This window comes from Notolabrus celidotus, chromosome 14, assembly GCF_009762535.1.
Source record: "Notolabrus celidotus isolate fNotCel1 chromosome 14, fNotCel1.pri, whole genome shotgun sequence".
NCBI lineage: Eukaryota > Metazoa > Chordata > Actinopteri > Labriformes > Labridae > Notolabrus > Notolabrus celidotus.
In genome coordinates, this window is record NC_048285.1 from 16329505 (window position 1) to 16351285 (window position 21781).

Genomic DNA, 21781 nt, shown 5'->3' on the forward strand with positions numbered 1-21781 from the left:
GATTGTATTTTGTTTTCTCTGCCTCTGAAGTTTGAGGACATCATCATATTATCATTGATCTTTGAAAACTCATAACTCAAAGCACCTGTAAAACCCACTAAAGAGGCAAAATAGAGGCAAAAAAAGTTATATTCCTCAGCTGTTATTGACATTATAATTGCTAATGATCTTGATTCACATTGTCATTGTAATTGAAAAACTTTTCTCTCTTTCTTTTCATCAGAACCACAGTTTGCCAAAGAACATGAACTCTTCACCAGCATTAATTCCACCAGGGCCAGGCTCAATCTTGTTGGCTGGAATAATGGTGGCTGTCCAATCACCTCTTTCATACTGGAGTACAGAGCAGTGGACTCAGCCACTTGGACCACTGCCCAGCGCACATCGCTGACCAAGAGCTACATCCTGTACGACTTGCAGGAGGCGACCTGGTACGAACTGCAGATGAAGGTCACCAACAGCGCCGGCTCAGCAGAAAAAAGGGTCACGTTTGCTACTCTCAATGCTGACGGAAGTGAGTTTGGATTTCACAGATTGTCACAGAGTTGCACCAGTATAGAGGGTCGATCGAAGAGAAAGGATGGGAAGTGTTATGAGCAAGTCATTAGTTCCGTTTATAGGTAACTGATGATAGAGCACATCAAGATAAAGTTGTGATGACACAGTTACATAAACTGACCCTCATAAGCTTGAAAACTGGCACAATTGTGCATCACATCCCCACACTGTCAAGAAAGGAGGGTCGAGAATAAAGGGAAGACATGACTATTTTTTTAATCATGACAACACCAGTTAAAGCGGTGTTCACCCTTTGATCCAACTGTTAAATGACAACAGCGTTTTACCATGAAGTAGCTGTCTTCTGTCTGCCTACTGTACAGTGTGTGCTTTAAGAGCATACAGAAGAGACAGTTTAGTTGAGCACATTGACAGGTATTGACAGCTCAGCTTAGTTAGAAAACGGGGACAGTCTTCTGAATCCTCCCTGGTCATTGTGAAGCTTTCTTTGCCTTGAGCTGCTGATTGTGTCGGTCATAAATAAAGAATGTTTATTGCCCGGAAAGAGGGATATGAGGTGTTGGAAGCTCTATGAGCACTCAAGTCTATAAATATATTTACTTGAAGGGTTTTGCTTGGATGTAAGCTGCCTGTCATCATGTTATGTTTGCATGTGTGTGGGCACGTTTGTGTGGCTGTTATTGTCATTTTGACAGTGGAACAATAGCTCAGCCTAACTGCTGAGCAGCAGTCTTACAGACTTGCAGCACATATTCAGTCCCCTACCTAAATACATTGTTTTCAAGCTTCTATCAGCCCAAGCATCATTATTACAGAAAAACAGGGGTGTTTAAATCCTGAACTTTCAGATGAAGCTCTTGGGATCTGAAGCTCAATAAATGTCCTGATGTGTTTATTTTCAAGGTACCATCCCTCCCTTGTTGAAGACAGGAGACCCCGTCTCAGACAACATGTCAGGCAGCGGAGGTCTGAAAATGGTGGTGACCATCACGTCTATTCTGGTGGTAGCCGTACTGATCTTCATCATGCTTATGGTGCTAAAGAGAAGAAGACGGGAGCAGAGGCTTAAGAGACTCAGAGGTGGGATGTTATCATCATTTGTTTTGAACCTGTAACCCTTAACCTGTATCATTTAATGAGCTTAACCTCCCTGTGTACTAACATGCTACCTCTTTGCTGAATTCACAGATGCCAAAAGCCTGGCAGAAATGCTGATGAGGTATGAATACCTAATTTTCATTTGCACTGATTTTGTAACATAAATCGTGATGTATCCCACAGTTACAATTCCTATTCAAATACATTTTGCAAATTGTCTTTTTATAGTTAATAATAGTTATAATTAAATCCAATACTGTGCAAAATCAGGTAGCTGATAGTAATTGATTTTTCACATTAATCTCCTCAGTAAGAACACTCGCACACCAGACACCGTGAACAAACAGCAGCAGACATTAAGAATGCACATCGATATCCCCAGAGCTCAGCTCCTCATCGAAGAGAGGGACACCATGGAGACAATCGGTAAGACTATGAGTGAGATCTTGTTTTCATCAGTCACCAAAATTATGATATTCACATTTAACCACCGTCTCTATACTCTCCTCCTTTCCTTTCTTGTCTTCCTTCCCGCCCCTGGTTTTTCCCTCTCTGTTTTGTTTTTTTGTCTGTGTTTTAGATGACAGGTCCACTGTGCTGTTGACAGACAATGACTTTGGGGAGACAAATAAGCAAAAATCATCTACAGTAACCCACACAGTCCACTACCAGTCTCTGTCTCAGGCCACTGGACCACTGGTGGATGTGTCCGATGCCAGGCCTGGAACCAGTGAGTCCCATCACCGTCAGTGATCAACATTTATTTCCTTTACTACTAATATTTATACTACTGCCTGTCTTCTGTTACTAATCATAACAAAATGCTGAACGTGTGTAGAGGGTTTGTTTAGTTACAGTGCAGCCATCAATCTTCATCAATACTCTCTTATAGTTCTTTTTTCATTCAAAGTTATTCTTGAAGATGGATGTCACTTGATAAAAGAGGTCCCCGGCACTGAATAATAAAAACATTTTTCATAGCATGACAGTGTTTCAGCATTGTTTCAGCTTAACAGTAAACTGCCATTAAATATCACGTGAGCCAGCAGTGAGTTTACAACTACTCAGCAGCTTTGCTGCAGAGCGGCCTCCAGGCTTCTGAGTTCCACCGAAGCAGAACTGATGAAGATCAGCAATGTTCCTGCCTCTTTTTGACACGTTTTCACCTGATTGTCCTGCCCCAACTGGCTGGTTAAAGTGCGCACGTGCATACATGAACATGCACAGTCAGATTAGTGGCTTACTGAAATGATTTTAGGGCAGATGTAGCAAAAATGGGATATTTCCCACCCAAATTGGCCAGAACACATTCAATATTGTAACTCATTACTTTTGTGGGATTTGAAGTACAGATAGATTTATGAGTTATGTGCGTTAAGTTAAATGGTTACAATTTTCAACATGTTGCTACTTTTAATTGTGCTGTAAATGTCTGGAAAACACATCATCTGAGCAAAGATGACTATTAAGTCAAAAAGGAACACCATAAAAATTATGTTGAAGCAGCCACCCAATTTTTAATTTGTGTTTTAGTCTTATCCTTAATCTTTTGTTTTCACAGTATGGCACATTCATTCATTTACGCACAAGCACATGCTCTAGACATATGATTGGTTGGTTTAGCCTGACCAGTGGGGCATGAACCCAATTTGCTGATTCATCCCTTTTTATTGTGGGCCAAACACCTGTAACATTTCAGCCGTCCATCTCTGCAGATAGAATTACTGTCTGACCTGCTACAATTACCAGCACCATTCTTCTCTGCACAGATCCAATCCTGGCCTTTTCTAAAGGGGTCTCATTCTGATTTGGCACACTGCTGCAAAGTGCAGCAGCCAGTCCAGGTCAGGCTGAATATGATACTATTTATATGTCTGTATGGAGACAGAGACAAGATTGATGATAATGTCTTCCCATGGAGCTGTGGGGTGGTATTGTTCAGTGTTTGCTGAAAGGGCAAACTGCACCAGCACACTGCAGGACAAACTAAATCTGTGAATTCTCCTCCCTCTTAGTCCTCAATTTTTGGTAGAAATCCTGTAGTTTTGGTTTCTGATGAGCTTAACTGAAAAGCTGTTTGGATGTTTGAATCATGACAAAATGATCCAGTCAGGATGAAATTCTTGTCAGAGGACCTGGGCTTAATTTATTATACTTCAAGATGTAGCAGATGTTTAAAGTTCTGTCCACAAACACCTTGTCCTGGTCTTTTCTCTCCAGATCCCACTGCCAGACGCACTGCCAAAGCTGGTCCTGCCTCAACACGGAGCCGCTACGCCAGCCAGTGGACCCTGAACCGGCCACACCCCACCAGCTCCTCGCACACTCTGACCACTGACTGGAGACTCCCCACACCACGCGCCACTGGATCTGTAGACAAGGAGAGTGACAGCTACAGTGTCAGCCCCTCACAGGATACAGGTACATTGAGAGGCATGAAGGCTGTTAGTATCATATTTGTCCAGGAGCTACATGGACTTAAAGTTTTTATTTTAACCTAAGGCTCGAAAGTTGGAGGGTGTAACAGAAATCAAGTTGCGTTCAGGAGATTTTTGATGTGAAGATAATCTGCATGACTCTGATGAAATCCAATGCTTACTTGCAACAGTTTTTTTTATATCTATATGGTCAGCTAAGACAGAGTTTCCAGCCGGGACTCTAAAGTGAATCTTATCAAATAAACGTCTGGTGCTGCACTCTATTTTCTATCATCATAACAACAATCAAACATGTGTAATGTGTATTTAACAGATCGCGCACGGAGCAGTATGGTATCAACAGAGAGTGCATCCTCCACCTATGAAGAGCTGGCCAGAGCCTATGAGCATGCAAAGATGGAAGAACAGCTCCGTCATGCCAAGTTCACCATCACCGAGTGCTTCATCTCTGACACTTCATCTGAGCAGATGACAGCAGGGACCAACGACTACACTGACAGCCTGACCTCCAGCACACCGTCTGAGTCAGGCATCTGCCGCTTTACTGCTTCACCGCCCAAACCTCAGGATGTCAGTCGGGTCATGAACATGGCCGTGCCCAAGGCGCACAGACCTGGTGAGGAAGTTTACCCCACTAATCACTCAACCTTGTGTTACACGTACAATCACTGCGCGGCCCCCTTTGCCCTTCTCTACTCTAAGAGTACATTTAAAACCACAATCAAGCAATCTTTGTTCAATTGCATTTTTATTTGGTGGGTCTCTTTAAATTAATATATATTGGATACTTTTTCAAAGAAAGGGAGAGTTCATTTATCCTGATCAGTTGAAAACATATGTAGCACTAACAATTGCTTAACGTAAGTCTCTTTAAAGACTCTTTAAAGTAATTTATCTGTAATCAATTAGCAATCTGTGATCTTTATTATCTGTAGTGTGACACATTTTGAAATGAGAGACAACATGGCAATAATTTGGTCTATTTATTTTATCTTTTTTTTAATCAGGTTGTCTGTCACTACAAGATATTACTATTATCAGTTTGTTGTCTGTGGAACCCCCCCAGTTTACTCTTTAAGGTGCTGTGTTCACTGCCACCCTTTTGTAGCGCTGGGACCCCACAGAGCACTTCTCACTAGCTTTTACTGTATCTAGGCTATAAAAGTATTCCTGCGGCACTTCCGCTTCCCTAAGTCCTGCTCTGTACGGACCTCTGCCATTACTGTTGACAAAGTTGATTACAGAAGTCCCACGCCTTCTTGATTCTGATGGTCAGTGAGCAAGTGACATTGATGAGCGCGGCAGTGTTCCATAAGTTGAACTTTTTCAACTGAGAGGGGGCTGAGTGCTAAAAACACTGAAACACAGAGTTTGAATAGAAAATAGGCGCACATAAAACAGCGGCAGTGGACACAGCACCTTAAACTTCAATGTGGCTGCCCACTATGACCAACTACTATCTTAAATGTGACCAGCTTAAACACCAATCAATCTGCTGTTACATGCAGTAAATGAACGTCTCATGATTTTTTTATCACATTATTTCAAAGAATATTTTCAGTAGGCCTGTTGGGAGACGCTTTCTTGTTTTCCTTTTATTTAAAGGGCCTTGATACAGTAAGTCAAATAACACCCTAAACAAAGAAAATTCATTCTGAAAACTACATTAAGATTCAGTCTACAAGGACTTTCATTACATTAGCAATTTGAGAAAACCTGTTGTGCTGCTGCCCTGTCCTCCGTTCTCGGATTGTAATCTTACCTTACATAACCCTCTACCCTACCATCTCGCTCTGCAGATCAATTACCAACACTGGCAGAGTATGTGACACGCTGAGGACCACACACAGAAGCACACACACCCAATCAGACAGACTCCCCTTATCCTGACACATTTTCACTGCTCATCCATCATCTCCTCTACTGGACTGTTAGAGGTGTCTGGGGATAGCTGATGATTATCATGGTCAGAGGTGTCCCTTGCTGAGGATCAGAAATGTTGGTCTGTGTTAGTGTGTTAGTGTGTTAGTGTGTTAGTGTGTTAGGAAGTGTGCATGCTTGTGTGTGTGCTTGTGTGTGTGTGTGTGTGTGTGTGTGTGTGTGTGTGTGTGTGTGTGTGTGTGTGTGTGTGTGTGTGTGTGTGTGTGTGTGTGCGTGCGCACTAGTTCCTTAACCTCAGTTTGACCAGAGAAGAGTCAAGGCCATCAGATCTCCTTCTTGAGTTTCAGGCTTCATTATGTTTTGAACGTTTGTGCACCGGACAGCAGACTCATTACACCAGAACAGCAGGGAGAGAGGGCATCTAAAGGCTATCTGTTAACCTTATCTGACGCTATTGTCACTTAGTACAAAACAGCACTTTGCCACCACAGTGAAGAATGTTCACTGTAATACCAGACTGTTAACCTTTTAGGCTGGTGAGGCATTGCTGAGAGCTAAACTCTGGTGTCAGTTGCTTTGAGGGAATCAAGCTGTGTGGCCTCTACAGTTTCATGGTGGGTTAGTTGGCAATTTGTTTGTGTGGATAGCACAATATGATCATTTTGCAATTTTTTTATAATTTTACAACTTTTGGAAAGTGTTAGAAGTATATTTCTTATGTGGTATCAGAATGAGGGGAAGTGGGACACAATTGCAGACCACGGGGGAAGGGGTTCTTAAAGTTATTCTAAATGGAATAACCACTAACATCCCAAGCGATCAACTGAAGAGGTAAAAATAGATTAAAAAATAAAGGTCAAGGGGCGCTGGTGGCCTAGCGGTCTGAGCGCCCCAAGAATAGAGGCTATAGTCCTCATCGCAGAGGTCGCTGGTTTGACTCCCGGCTGGTCGACCCTTTACTGCATGTCTTCCCCCACTCTCTTCTCCCCACATTTCCTGTCTCTCTTCAGCTGTCCTGTCATTAAAGGCAAAAAGCCCAAAAATATAACTTAAAAAAAAATAAATAAAAAAAATAAAGGTCAAAACAGAGAAGTTCCTTTAATTAAATAAAGATAACAAAAGAAAACTCATCAACCACTGCCGAGCAACTTACAGAAAACCAAAGTATCTGAAAAACCCAGGAAAACACCTGAAAACAAAATCAGCGGCTACTTGGGATGCCTTAAAAGAGATCTAAAAAACTTTTCTTATAAGCACATGAGAGAGGGGTGAAATTGCTAGAATGGTCTTGTGATGATTAGGCAACAAACACAACACAGAGAACATGCGAGACATCCACACACTAACTCAGAGGGAGAGCTAATGAGTCAGCTCAGGGCACTGGAGTCCAAGAGTACATATGATTGGTATTGGGACAGTACTGTTTGGTTGGTCTTAGAGCTTTTCTTGTAAAACAGCTGATTGCTCTCAAGGTTATGTTTGTTGTGACCAAGTATAAACTGTAAAGTTTGATAAAATGTGCTGAAAGATTACAACATGTCCCTGGAGCTGTGCAGAGCTCTCTGGTCAGGTGATTCATCTCTCTTATTTTAACTCAAGAGAACCCTGCTGTTTTAGATGTGTTTTTTTCCCCAGACTCTCATAGAAGTTATATATTTTGTAACACTGACTTCTATATAAAACTTTATGTGAATATTAAGATATCCTCCTTTACATTGGTGGAGACTGAATGGAAGATGCAACAAACACATTCAGGGATTGATGAGGCGGCAGAGAGCTACTGTTGTATTGTGGTCACACATTTGGTCCCATTACTGTACAATCTGCAATTTACTGGCTGATGAATTCTCAAAATACAAAACGCTCCCACAGGAACCATTAGATCTATATTTAATTCAATTAACACTCCTTGCAATTTATCATATTTACTGGCACCAATAGGCCTTATTATTAAACACAGTAAATTATGCATTCTCTCTGTGAACACAGAAATCCATTTTCCAAGGTTGCATGCTGGACTGAATCTGCAGATATGGCCTAATCAGTATTGTCAGTAACGCTAAGAAGATTGGAGATTTTGTGTGTGGATGTGGGTGTGGGTGTGGGTGTGTGTGTGTGTGTGTGTGTGTGTGTGTGTGTGTGTGTGTGTGTGTGTGTGTGTGTGTGTGTGTGTGTGTGTGTGTGTGTGTATGTGTGTGTGTGTGTGTGCATGTGTTAAATTTACAACTTACACTTCAATTCGTGCATGCGTGGGCTCTGTACATGTGAGTGTGTAGGCATGTGTGGGAGAGAAATACGTGCTGAAACGTTATTTCAGTAATTCATTGCCTGTTGATCTCTGATCCTCTGGAAGATGAATGTGAAGATAACTCCTCGTTATTAGTGCAATGATATAGAAATGCTGACAGACCCTCAGCTTATCAAGTGTTGAATCTCCAGTGCTGGCTAGTAGAGGCTTGAAACTTCACACCCCTTTTTTAGGGACTTATTCGCTCTTTTAAAAATGTAATCTATTCAGCAAAAGAAGTACAGTATCAGTAGCTGCATCAAAAGCTCACTGAACTGACTCAAAGGCTACGTTCACACTGCAAGGCTTAATGCTCAATTCATTTTTTTTAGCTCAGATCCCATTTTATGTTTGTTCACAATACCATCTATAATGTGAACTGTATCTGATTCAAGTGTGAACTGTTTGCGTCTCCAAACTGCCCCGCATGTGCAAAAGAACAGTAACAATGAAATCCCATGCAGCTGTTTCACAAACTTAAACATGGAGGAAGTCAGCATTTTCGCCTTTGTTACTAAGTTTTTGTGCAGTGGGAGCCGGGGAATGAATGACCAGGTGCGGAAGAGGTCAAGTATAACGAAAGAGAGCCAAATTGCTTGTCTTGGCTTTTTGCGGAGCTGTGGCCGCAAATACGATTGAAAGGTCTATGTGGATGCGGACATGGAGTCAGGAGTGTTGGGTCTGCGACATTAATAGTTTCACAGAGACAGAGTTCATTCAAAAGGAATTGAAAAAATCTGATTTGAAAAGATCAGATTTAGGCCAGATTTGAGTGTTCTCACTGCCTCCAAATAATCGGGTTTTGGCCACTTTTTCCTGCAGTGTGAACATAGCCAAAGTGTCTTTGTTTTTAAGTCTGATTTAACATGACTGATGCCTGATTAAATTGTTGAGAAAATGTTACATTTTTTAGAAAAATGGGTGTAATATTAACCAAAACACAAGAATTAATGTACCGGTCATGCGTTTCCATCAATAACTATGACATAATACATAATACAGCTTCAATTCAGTAAGAAAAGAGAACCCCACAGCCAAGTCATTGCATCAGTCCCTGACACTCAACTTAACTCTCATTTTATTTGTATAACACCTTTCATACATTTAATCATGCAGCCAAAAGTGCTTCACAAAAGAACAGAGCGAAAGACAACACCAATAATAGGTAACAGTAGAAAGGAAAGTGATATAAAATACTTAAAAAATAAAATCATGACTATCAAATCAAATCAATAAATCATTACAATAAAATCAATACATTAAAATATGATAAATGCCAGAAAAATAAACTAATATTGAAATACAATATAATGTGATAAGATATAATAAAATAAAATAAACCAAAAGTTAAGTTGCTAAAACAATAGTCATAAAACAAATGGTCATTGTGGTAATAATGCTAGGCTCTTGTTGTTTTATACTGTTTTGCACTGTCTACTTTGCTGCTGTAACACTTTAATTTCCCCGTTGTGGGACAAATAAAGGATATCTTATCTTATAATACCAGGGCTAAATGGAAATTACTCCAAGTTAAAGGCTAGATTAAAAAGGTAAGTCTTAAGTTTACTTAAAAAAAAAACCCAGAGAGCTCACCATTTTAAAGTCCAGAGGCAGAGAGTTCGACGGTTTAGGGGCATAGAAACAGAAAGCTCTCTGGCCGGCACTTGTGAGGGAAACATGAGGAACATTTAAACACAGATATCAAAGATAACATTATATCATTTGGCTTCCATCCATGATATGCCCCTCTACATTTTTCATGCTAGCTTCTGTTTAGTCTCACACTTCTGTTTGGTTTAACACTTAGTTGGTATTACATTAAAATAACAGTTATATGAGCCATAATCCTTGCAGGGTTTGAGGCGAGAAAACAAACCAGAGTGAGTGTGAGTGAAAATGAATCTTTGATCTCTCTATGCAGTCAAAAAGGCTGTGGAAAAATTGGGACTTGTTTAGAGTACACAATGTACACATAAGTGGTTCCTATGGATCTATACTGTCTACATATGGGCAGGAACTCTCTGGTGTTTGCATGGCATCAAGCTGATCCCATCTTTGAAATCATATTAAGTATGGAGGAAAGGCCAAAAAAAAAAGTTATGACATCATACACTTTTGACAGGTGTTTCTATTTCTGCAGACAGACAAAACAATTATTCACTTATTTTTCTCCTGTGTGTTTTCTCTCAGGAGGAGAGCTGGTTCACCTGCCCCCATACCTCCGTATGGACTTCCTGTTGAATCGTGGTGTGCCATTAGCAGCCCGAAGTGGGGTCAGCAGCAGCAGCAGCAGTATTGGAGGAGGAGCAGCAGCAGGAGGAGCAGGAGCAGGAGGAGGAGGGGGAGGGGGTGTATCTGTAGCTGTTGGAGGAGCAGGAGCGGGAGCAAGCGGAGTCGCTGCTGGTGCTACTGGGGAAACAAGAGGAGGTGGAGCAATGGGCCAGACATGTCTGGAACCCCAGAGAAGCCGTACCCTAAAGAGGCCACCTCCCATGGAGCCCACCCCAATGGAAGTGCCGTCACCCAGGGAGGTGCAGCAGTGGCAGCCAGGAACTGCCTCCACCCTTCCCCACAGGGATGTCCGAGAGAGGGGAGAGGCCCGGGGTGAGGTCAGGGCGGAGGTCCCCTCCTCAGGAGACCTAGCCCAAGCACAGGCTGCCAAGCTCAGCACTTCCCAGGAGTCACTGCTGGACTCCAGAGGACACCTGAAACAGAGCAACAACCCCTATGCCAAGTCTTACACTCTGGTATAACACTGGGACACACAGCAGAGTGCTTCAGACAACAGGACTACTGCAGACACACTGAAGGAGGAAAGACAAGAGATGGACGACAGCCACTAGATGGACAGTTTTTCACAACAGACATTGTTGTATATAGAGCCATTTCCGACATGCGTCTGAAGTGGATGCTTTTCTTTGAGTCTGTCTTTCTTTCTTTAACTTTTTTTATCCTCTCTCACTCTTCTTTGTTGATTTCACAGTTTTCATTCTTTCACCTCGTTCCTGTTCAAATGAATTTTCTCTCACAGTTTTTATTTTCTACTTGAATATTCTTTTATTCTAAAGTGACAACATATGAGGATTGCCAAAATGATTTATTTAAAATTTGAGAAAGAGAAAAAAACTATTGAATTTATATCAAGGACAGTTATTGTCATTATTATTATTACTACTATTATTATTATATAAAAACAGAAAATATCTTAAAAAAAAAAAAACAAGAAGGGAAATGGAGGAAGACTCTGGAGCATTCTGCAGGAGAACATTGCTTTCTTAATTTATTTTCTATTTTATTGTTGCAGTGTGATAAAATCTGTGATTGGATATATGAAGGAGGTTAAGCACTACAAAGAGCCAATAGAGGAGAAGACGAGTGATGCTGGACTCGACCGCCAATGCTGACCAATCTTAATGTTTTCAACCTTTCTGACGACTGCATGGCGACTGATCAAATGACAATTAATAGGAATGGCTGGAAATCCAAAAAAAAAGAGAATTTTTTGTCACTCTATGAAATTATACAATGTGAATATATATAAAGAGATCACTTTTATTTGTGGATATTATGGGGAAAATGATTTGGTTAATAAAGTCCTTAGTCATGTTTGCACACATCTGGCTTTGATTTTTATTGATTGAGCCCATCCACTCCTTTCTCTGACAGGTCCTCTCTTCTTTTATCACTACTTCTATCATCTATATTAACCCGTCACTTCCATTTAGGCCTTTCATATACAGTGAGTTTAAAAAAACAGCAGATCTTTAGAAAGACTTTTTGAAAAAATAACTCAAATGTGTAACATAATTCACTTTTTAATTAAATCAATCAATCTTTTTTTGTATAGTGCCAAATCACAACAAATGTTAACTCAAGATCCTTTTACAAACATAGCAGGTCTAGACCATACTGGTGTACTAAAGCATCAAAATCTCAGAGTACTGTAAAGGGGCGGCTGTTGCTCAGCGGTAGAGTTGGTCAGCTTTCAACTGGAGCGTTGTGGGTTTGATCCCAGGTCCTGCTGTCATGACATGCCAAAGTGTCCTTGGGCAAGACACTTATCCAACATCTCCCAGTGGCTGGGCCAGTGGTGTGTGAATGTTATGCTTAATACTGATGGGCTCTTTACATAGCAGCCTTAGCCATCACTTTGAGAATGTGGTGTGAATGTGACATGCGATGTAAAACCCAGAGTGGTCAGAAGACAAGAGAAAGCGCTACATAAATACAGTCCATTAACTACATTTAATTATGATGTGATCCAACAAACTTGTGTTACAACTGCTTTGAAAGAGATTACATTTCACTACACTGATTGTTTGAATAAATACAGTGTCTCACAAAAATGAGTACAGCCCTCACATTTCTGCACATATTTATTTATATCTTTTCATGGGACAACACTGAAGAAATGACACTTTGATACAATGTAAAGTAGTCAGTGTACAGCTTGTATAACAGTGTAAATTTACTGTCCCCTCAAAATAACTCAACACACAGCTATTAATGTCTAAACCACCGACAACAAAAGTGAGTACACCCCTAAGTGAAAATGTCTTCACTTAGGGGGGATGTCCTCTTCCACTCCTCCATGACCACATCACAGAGCTGGTGGATGTTAGAGACCTTGCGCTCCTCCACCTTCCGTCTAAGGAGGCCCCACAGATGCTCAATAGGGTTTAGGTCTGGAGACATGCTTGGCCACTCCAACACCTTTACCCTCAGCTTCTTTTGCAAGGCAGTGGCCATCTTGAAGGTGTGTTTGGGGTCGTTATCATGTTGGAATACTGCCCTGTGGCCCAGTTTTTGAAGGGAGGGGATCATGCTCTGCTTCAGTATGTCACAGTACATGTTGGCATTCATGGTTCCCTCAATGAACTGTATCTCCTTCATGCCGGCTGCACTCATGCAGCCTGAGACCATGATACTCCCACCACCATGCTTGACTGTAGGCAAGACACACTTGTCTTTTTACTCCTCACCTGGTTGCCCCAACACAAGCTTGACACCATCTAAACCAAATACGTTTATTTTGGTTTTATCAGACCACAAGACATGGTTCCAGTAATCCATGTCCTTAGTCTTCTTGTCTTTAGCAAATTGTTTGCAGGCTTTCTTGTGCATCATCTTTAGAAGAAATATGAGGGGTGTACTCACTTTTGTGAGATACTGTAACTTAACCAAGCAGTGAAACTATCTCCAAATTAGACTTAAAGCCATAATTATCCCAATTATGACAAACTAGTAATTATCCCAAAGATTCCAAAACTACATTTTACATTAAAGAACAAGTATTATACTAAATAATGTGTTATATTATTAAAAGACAAATCTCTTGCTACAGTCTGCAGAGTTGAAAAGCCTTTCTTCTGATCAGTTTCAATTTACTAGTCATAAGGATCACTTCACTAGCAGGGATTTTGGTGGGAGGGATGGAGCATAAGTTTTCAATGTATGCTGACAACATTTTGTTGCTGAAACCAAATTAACATTAACTGAAAAAAAGAAAAATATTTGGACTAACATTCAGCAATAACGTCTAAGATGACTAGTTCGAAGGAATTACTCATTCATTTATTGATTGCAACACACTGAAGTGTATGACAAAGCAACTCCGCTGGCAGCATTTTCACCTCAGCAGGGAGTACTACAAAGTTTAGAACAATTGTGACCAAACACCTTTAAAATGCACTAATGCATGGTAATATTGATCCAGGTATTTTTCATCAACAGATGGCGCTGTGTAGTCACTGAATTTAGACCATTTGCTTTTCAGTCAGATTGAGTCTGTGGATTTTGAGCAGGTGGAAAGGGATGTTTGGGCAACAAAACTATTTGTGACAATCTGGAGAGAGACCATCAAGGGCAACCCAGCAGTCTGTTCTGGTGTGTCTGCTATTTGTAGGAGCACACCACCCTGAACACTGTGAATTATTCATGCCAGCACAGACACTGGAACCTAGATCAAGTTTACACTGTCATACTGAACTTAACAGTGCTGACAATGTGGATGAGACAGCAGAGGCAGAGAATATATTGCATGTAAACAATTACATAAACCTATATGTGTACATGCACTATGACGAACTTTGTGCTGATGTATAAATAATCCAAAGAAATGGTCTCACTTGGTCACTATCTACTGTGGGAGAGTGACAAAGATTGCATTTTTGATGTGATCTGTGAATTCCCATTACTAACGTGTAGCCTTATATAAAGATAGATGGCCCATCCACATGGGAGGAAGACTTTATGACTTTGCAGTTAGCCTCATAAAGCAAGATTTAGGTTTAGTGAAGGACTCCTTGCTGCAGGAAATTATCACACCACCCATTCTGACCAGCAGCTTGAGAGAAACTCAGAGATAGATTAATTGGAGGAGGTTCCACTTCTAAGATTTTAAAGTGACCCTCTTTTTTGTCTCGTTGTCTCTGTAATGTCAATAAATTGCTACCATGTATGTCTTTTTCCACTAATTGCTGAAATTGTTCATATTTAGGTCATATTGGCAAGTGTGTGTCAAGTCCCTCTCTTGACATGGTAGAGGCTGAATGAATCATATGTCCATTATTTAAATTTTTAAAGTTTCATCTCACTTGCTTTAAATCTATTAACTCAAGTCACTTATTTTTTACTGCTTATTCCTTTTTTTAAAGTCTATTTTGGAGGGTTTTTATGCCTGTATTAAGAGAGGATAGGACAATGGATAGAGTAGAAAACTAGGAGAGAGAGAGAGCAGGGCTCTACATTATAATACAGTCCATGATGCAATGAAGAATCCTCTGGTTTGAAAAACTGATTACCCATTGCTGCTGGCTTAAACTACATGTAGCTCATCAGTCACTGTCATTGTTTTCATTTATAGACTAGGCTAGGATGCTCATTGCATTCAACATTCACCATTCAATTCATTCAACTTAAGCTTTATTTATGTATCTTATGAGCTTCAATTTGAATTTAGCATTTAAGCTGCAGCAGCAAATTTTCCAAAGAGGCTTTAGCATTATTGCACATCTTCCTCTTAACTGTCCTCAGAGAATGACGTAACATGCAATGTCAGTAAGCAGAGGCAGGTAAGGAATAGACCAGTCTACTCTCAACTGGGTTTATAATGAGGTGCCTGAAGAGTTGAGTTGAGACAGGGGGTTAATTTAGAAACCATGAAACGGAAGGACTTTCCCCTAGTGTTCACCCAACACTCCTCCCATCAGTCACATCCTCGTGTCTCTCTGTGGCCTCTCCATGCTCACTTTGTCTCTGTTTCAGGCCCATTATTTTTCCTCTCTTCTCTGTTTTGACCTCCATCTCTTTTCTCTCTGTCTCAGATAGCTCTATTGATCCAGTAGTGTGTCTGTCCTTGTCCTCAATGAAGGACTTAGTGAGCATGGGATGTTTCTGACAAGAAATTGTTTCCCTTGAGTTTCTTTTTTCATGGAGGTCAAACTGACATGTTCTCTGCAGCTGATTGGTAACTCCACTACAAAACCAATTTTACCCAGGGACATTTGCTTAGTTCAGATTTGAGACAGACAGTCAAGCGAACACATTCATTCGATACTGGATGTCTGTATTTTTACACTTGGAGTAATAGGTACAATTCTTTCTAATATTGGAGCATAATTTTCTGAAATGTAAATATGAAGTTGTTTGTCCTTGTTTTATTACAGTCATGTGCATATTCAAAAAAAATGGAAATAAACTTTTTCTCAGGGGGCCACACAGATAGCAGTGTTTAGGGCATCATTGATATCTGAAGCATTATGCCCTTGACAGGGAGGCAAAAAATATGTTTTATGTGTTCTGCTAATGACCATGATAAAATTATTATATCAAAAATTAGACACATCCTGTCTCTTAGCGATGCAGAAAAACTAGTTAATGCATTTGTTACCTCCAGGTTGGATTACCGTAATTCCCTTTTATCATGCTGCCTTAATAAGCCTCTAAAGACTCTTCAGCTAGTTCAAAACGCTGCAGCTTGAGTACTGACTAGAACTAGGATAAGAGAGTACACAGTTGTGCTCATAAGTTTACATACCCTGGCAGAATTAATGATTTTTTTGGCCATTTTTCAGAGAATATGAATGATAAGAGATTTTTTTTTTTCCCTCATGGTCAGTGGTTGGGTGAAGCAAAATTTTTATCAAACTGTGATTACTCTTTTTATATCATAAAGACAACAGAAACTACCCAAGAAACAATAAATTATGCCAGGGTATGTAAACTTATGTAAACTTAATCTAGAATGTAATTCTAAATCCTTCTTCTGACCTACAAAACTCTTAATGATCATGCACCTTCGTATCTTAAAGAGCTCATAGCGCCCTATTACCCCTCTAGAATGCTACATTCCCAGCGTGCAGGCCTGCTCTTCATGCCTAAAGTCTCTCAAATTAGTATGGGAGGTAGAGCGTTCAGTTATCAGGCACCTTTCCTTTGGAATCATATACCAGTCAGAGTCTGGGAGGCAGACACCCTCTCTACTTTTAAGATAAGCTTAAAACTTTCCTTTTTGATAAAGCTGGCTCAGGCTTGGACCAGCTCTTAGTTATGCTGCTATAGGCTTAGACTGCCGGGGGAACTGGCACACTGACACACTGGGATCCTATCTAACCACCCCCAATCACTTACTTTGACACTTCCTGTCCCATTAAAGTTACTAACCATAGACCTTTCTGGAGTCCCTGAGCTCCGTTGTCTTGTAGGTTCCTCTGAGTCACTGCTGTAGACGGCTTGTTGCTGTGGACGCTCCAGACTCCAGCTTCCACGGATCTGCCAGCCTCCAGTTAAAAAAGATTAACTGTAGAAACTGAAAACAAACCTTTCAGAGCATTGACTGTACTTCATCATTTAAAGCTGCTGTTGGTAGGAATGGTGTAAAAAAACTACTTTTTTTCTGCTAGGTTTGGAGAAAATGTCATAATACCCATTGGTACTGATCTGTAAGTGAAGTAATTTGAGATTATGGCGAAATCCCTGTGTTTTCCAATGCCTTTGTATCGAGCAATTTTATTATTCCCCTCTTTCCCGTTATCACTGACCAATCATAGCTACTCCCCGACCCTCTGTCCTGATTGGTCAAGTGGCAGCCCCGCTACGTCGCCCTGATTGGCTGGGAAGCCACTGCTTCCTCATAGAACACGGACAACAACCTGTAACAGACAGGTTGTTTTTTAAGAGATCTGCTTATGTTTCTACAGTGTTAAATAACAAGCAGGAAAGCATCCTGTCTGATAATGATAGTGTTATATAGCATCTATCTTAATTTGGATGCTTAATTTGTATGCATTTTATTCTTCCCATATTTGTGTTTAATATGCATTGCTGTGCATCTATTTACAGATTTGCATATCCATGCACATAATTTATGAGTTTGGTTTGCGTATTCATAATTTTGCTTGATCTATCTATCTATCTATCTATCTATCTATCTATCTATCTATCTATCTAGCTAGCTAGCTATCTTGCTATCTTGCTATCTTATTTCCTTTTTTGATTGCATTGTATCCTATCTGCTAGTTTTTAATTATAGGTTATTGTAGTACAATGAACAGCTAGTAAAGCATCAGTCATTTCTTTACACGTGGGTGGTTACTTTTCATAGTGAAATTCTTCACGCCATGCTTCCTGCACACTTGTTTATCGGATCAGATGCATGTTACTGTAAATGTGTCAGGCCATTTATGAATAATGGAAAACATTATGGACTCATCCATTTACCCATCTGCAGGGGCTGGGTGAATCAATGTCACGGAAAAAAAGCTTTGGATAATGCAAAGGGAACACCTGAGATAAAAATAATACTTTTGTAACACTTATATGCATGGCCCAATCAATACAGGTACATTTTTCAGGATAAATATGTTATAATGCATGAATAAGGGGAGTGTGTGAATCTATCACTAATATGTTTTTTTTTTTTTTTTTTTTTTTTAAATACATTTTTTTATGTATGTATATATTATATAGCTTTTATATATGTATATATACATATATATATATATATATATTATAGTACTGATTGTTGATTGTTTAAATCTTTTGTTCTTCCAATATTGTTTTATTTCCTTTTATTTGTCTTCCTCACATATCTCTTTTATTGTCTTTTTTTCTTTTTCATTTGTAAAGCACTTTGTAACCCTGTTTTGAAAAGTGCTATATTATTATTATATTATTTATATTGCATATAAGTTGTCACACAGTGCAAAATGGATTTCTGTAGCTGCTGGATACAATCACAATCACAATCATAGTACATGTGGGATTTTCAATGTATTTATCAGTACATCATTACCCCAACAATTGTTGTCCCAGAAATCTCATCAGGTCATTCCTGTTGTACTATATTCCATCTTACAAATGAATGTGTGCATTTTGGTGTTGTCCAAAGCTGAAGGTAAGCTGGCTTTCTCTCTAAACCCCACACCTTATATTAATTTTAGATAGCAGTACCATGTGAAGACTGTGGTACTGAAATTTCTCTCAAATTTTAAGTTGTGAAAGTAAGGTGTACTTTCAAAGTACACCTTACCTCATACTCCAGGGACAAAGTGAAAATTGCCATATGTAGATATCATGATTTAGATTATTTTACCATACACTCACACAAGCACAAGGAAGAAACTAGCAGAGCATTGGGATAGCAGTTATTTTCTGTGGGCCTGTGGATGACTTGGTAGGACCCTTTTTGAAGTCACAAGGGTGGAAAATAAAACAAGCAGGAAAACAAACAAGTAGCCGCAATGACAGTCTAAACAAGACAATCTCCTTTATTGGAAATCATTGCACTGCCACTTTTAAGGGAGAAAGCAAGGCCACCAAACCTCCTTTGCATGTCTTTTTTAATGGGACAATCAGACGTAAGCTCTGCACAATGCTGTAAATGAATGGAACTGTTTTAAATGTAGTGAGTGCACTTTATTTGACTGTAACATCTGGCTGTGGATGTCATGAACTCTGGTGTTCTTGTTGTGGCAGTGTAATCCTCTCAGGCTTACAGAGATGATCTGCTGTGAGGATCAATTCCCTGTGGTGTAAAGGTCATCTGCACCCTTTGTAAATAAAACACAGTTCAGTGAATCACCCTTGCAGTGTCATGAACCTGATGCAACAAAATCAGTGCTGCTTCTTCTTCTTCTTCTTCTTCTTCTTCTTCTTCTTCTTCTTCTTCTTCTTCTTCTTCTTCTTCTTCTTCTTCTTCTTCTTCTTCTTATCCTGCAACGGTTTGGATCTATGGCATGCTTGAGATTCTGAACCGCCTCATAAAATGAAAACATTAAAGTCCTCCAATTGTATACATTTTATTCCAGCTGAGTCAATCAATCAAACAGTCCATCAAGCAATCTTTATCTTTCCAACCCCAACTTGATCGAGGCAGATGGCTGTCTAACATGAGTCTGGTTTTGCTCAAGGTTTCTCCCTGTTAAAAAGGACGTTTTTTTCTTGTCCCTGTAACTCGCTACATACTGCGAGGTGCAATGCTCATGGTGGATTAAGATGAGATAAGATCAAGTCATGTCAGTAAGAGGGGACTGGGCCTTGTTCTGTCTTGATGTTGGGTCTTTCTTAATAATTTGACATAGAGTATGGTCTAGACTTGCTATGTTAGTAAAAGCGTCTTGAGATAACGTTTGCTGTGATTTGAGGCTTTACAAATTAAGATCGATTGGTGTGTCCAGTGTTTGGCTTGATCATTTCTCGCTCGCCGGCTTCTCCTCTGCCATCCACCATGCTATGTTTTATTGTCTGTGGCGATGTTGTCACAGACAGGCAGCCTGAATTGAGTAACATTTAACGTCTTTATCATTAAAACTGCAAAAAAAAAACATTTTTTTTTTCCTAGTATCGATACAATCGATTTATTATTTTTTAAATGATGTTAGATCGATATATGTCGTCCGGGAGGGCCAACTTGCCAAGCACAGATCGATGTAGTCGGATCGCAGGAATTTAAGTCGATACATCTATGTAGTGGAGGAATCATTACACCCCTACAAACAATGCATGAGCCTTGTTATGTTTCTGCTGTACAACAGGATGCAGACACCCTGATATTTAGCATCTAAAGCTTATGTTCATCATCTTCAATATTTTAAGAGTTATTTTTTTTCTTTAGTTTCAAGTATTGGCCAAGAGTGATGAGGAGATCAAAATATCTGAAACAAATTTGTAGAAAAACTTAAGAGTGTCCATGGAGAAACCAGTGAGACATCATTAAATTCATTAGGATTCGTCATCACCAACAAATTGCTGTTTATGTTGAGGTATTTTAAACCGTCAGTAGTGCTTAATTGGCCCATCACAGGAATCAACACATTCATCCAATGCTGAACATAATTGTTTGCATCAAATTTCACTGTAACCCATCTAGAATTCAATATAGACTAAATTGCTGGATACCCTGCAAGCAAAGCTATGAAGTAACTTCTCTGTCCAAAATCTCACATGAATTATAAACAGATGTCTTGCTGGGAAACTAATAAGTAATGTCTTTCTATGTCACATTAGATGGATCATGTTATGCTATTCCTTTGACGGTGGCACAAACACTATCTTGTCATGTTTTGTGCTTTCAGATATTTCCTCATGCAGACTAATGAGGGTGACCACATAATGTGCCTGGGCAGTATTCCCTATAATGATGGATGCTTTGTTCTGTTCTGTTCTGTTCTGTGGTCGAATTTAAAAGGAGGAAGGCTGCTTGTGACAGCTGCCTCAAAGCTAAAAAATCTTTGCTGCCTAGTTCTTAACAAAGAGCAGAAGGAAAGTCAAAAACTGTATGGTGCTGAGGCCAACCTGGTTCCTAAAAGACTATTTTTTATTTTTTTTACTCATGCATATCAAAGAGAGGACCTTTAGGTCATTCTGCGCTACATGGCGAAATATAAAGCTATACGCATGGACTGAACCATAGATTATTGAGCAGGTCTATGTTTTTTATGTGCCTAAGGCTGAGAAGAGCTCAGTGGGAATCAGTCAGCTAGATAGCCTGGCTCTACATGGAGAAGGTCATCAAGCTGAGAAGGGAATAGATTCAGCTGGGCTCATTCTGAGGTTTCTATTTATAGGTTGTCATCAGATGATTAGTCCATCTGCTATTTATCCAGTGTGTATATGGTTACAATTTGATGAAGCTACTACAGCAATTCAGCAGCCATTTTTTTAATAACTACCTCAAAGTGTTTGTCAATTTTTGTAACTTAAAAGCCCTCCAGACAAGTTCCACACAGAGTCTTTATTAATTAACATAAATTGATACACAGCTTTAAAGTACCATGCAGGTAGGAAAAAAAATGCATCTGGGTGAAATGTGTTGGGTTTTTTTCAAGATGGAAAGCTCCAGGCCAAGATGTCTATAAATAACCTTCAGTCTAACATCAGCTTTTGCTCTATCTACTCCCACAGATACAAGTTTTTCTGGAAACATAGTCCTAAACCTTAAAGGAAGATATGGTGCAGGTATAAGTATGAGGCTTGGGTAAGTACAAAAACATACACTAAAATAAACACCAGCTAGACTACATGATATATGAAACAGGACAAACCCAAACAGTTTCTA

At 39.8% G+C, this 21781-nt stretch overlaps 1 protein-coding gene across 1 annotated transcript in view; it reads left to right on the forward strand.

Moving 5' to 3' along the window:
* Positions 1–11803, forward strand: part of dscamb (Down syndrome cell adhesion molecule b) — a 114476-nt gene extending 102673 nt beyond the window's left edge. Inside the window, exons 26-33 of the mRNA XM_034700402.1 lie at positions 224–514; positions 1423–1599; positions 1708–1738; positions 1928–2043; positions 2198–2362; positions 3838–4038; positions 4369–4671; positions 10414–11803. Coding sequence (XP_034556293.1) covers positions 224–514; positions 1423–1599; positions 1708–1738; positions 1928–2043; positions 2198–2362; positions 3838–4038; positions 4369–4671; positions 10414–10976 — 1847 coding nt within the window. The 3' untranslated portion in view covers positions 10977–11803. The remainder of the gene's footprint in view (positions 1–223; positions 515–1422; positions 1600–1707; positions 1739–1927; positions 2044–2197; positions 2363–3837; positions 4039–4368; positions 4672–10413) is intronic.
* Positions 11804–21781: the final 9978 nt, after the last annotated feature.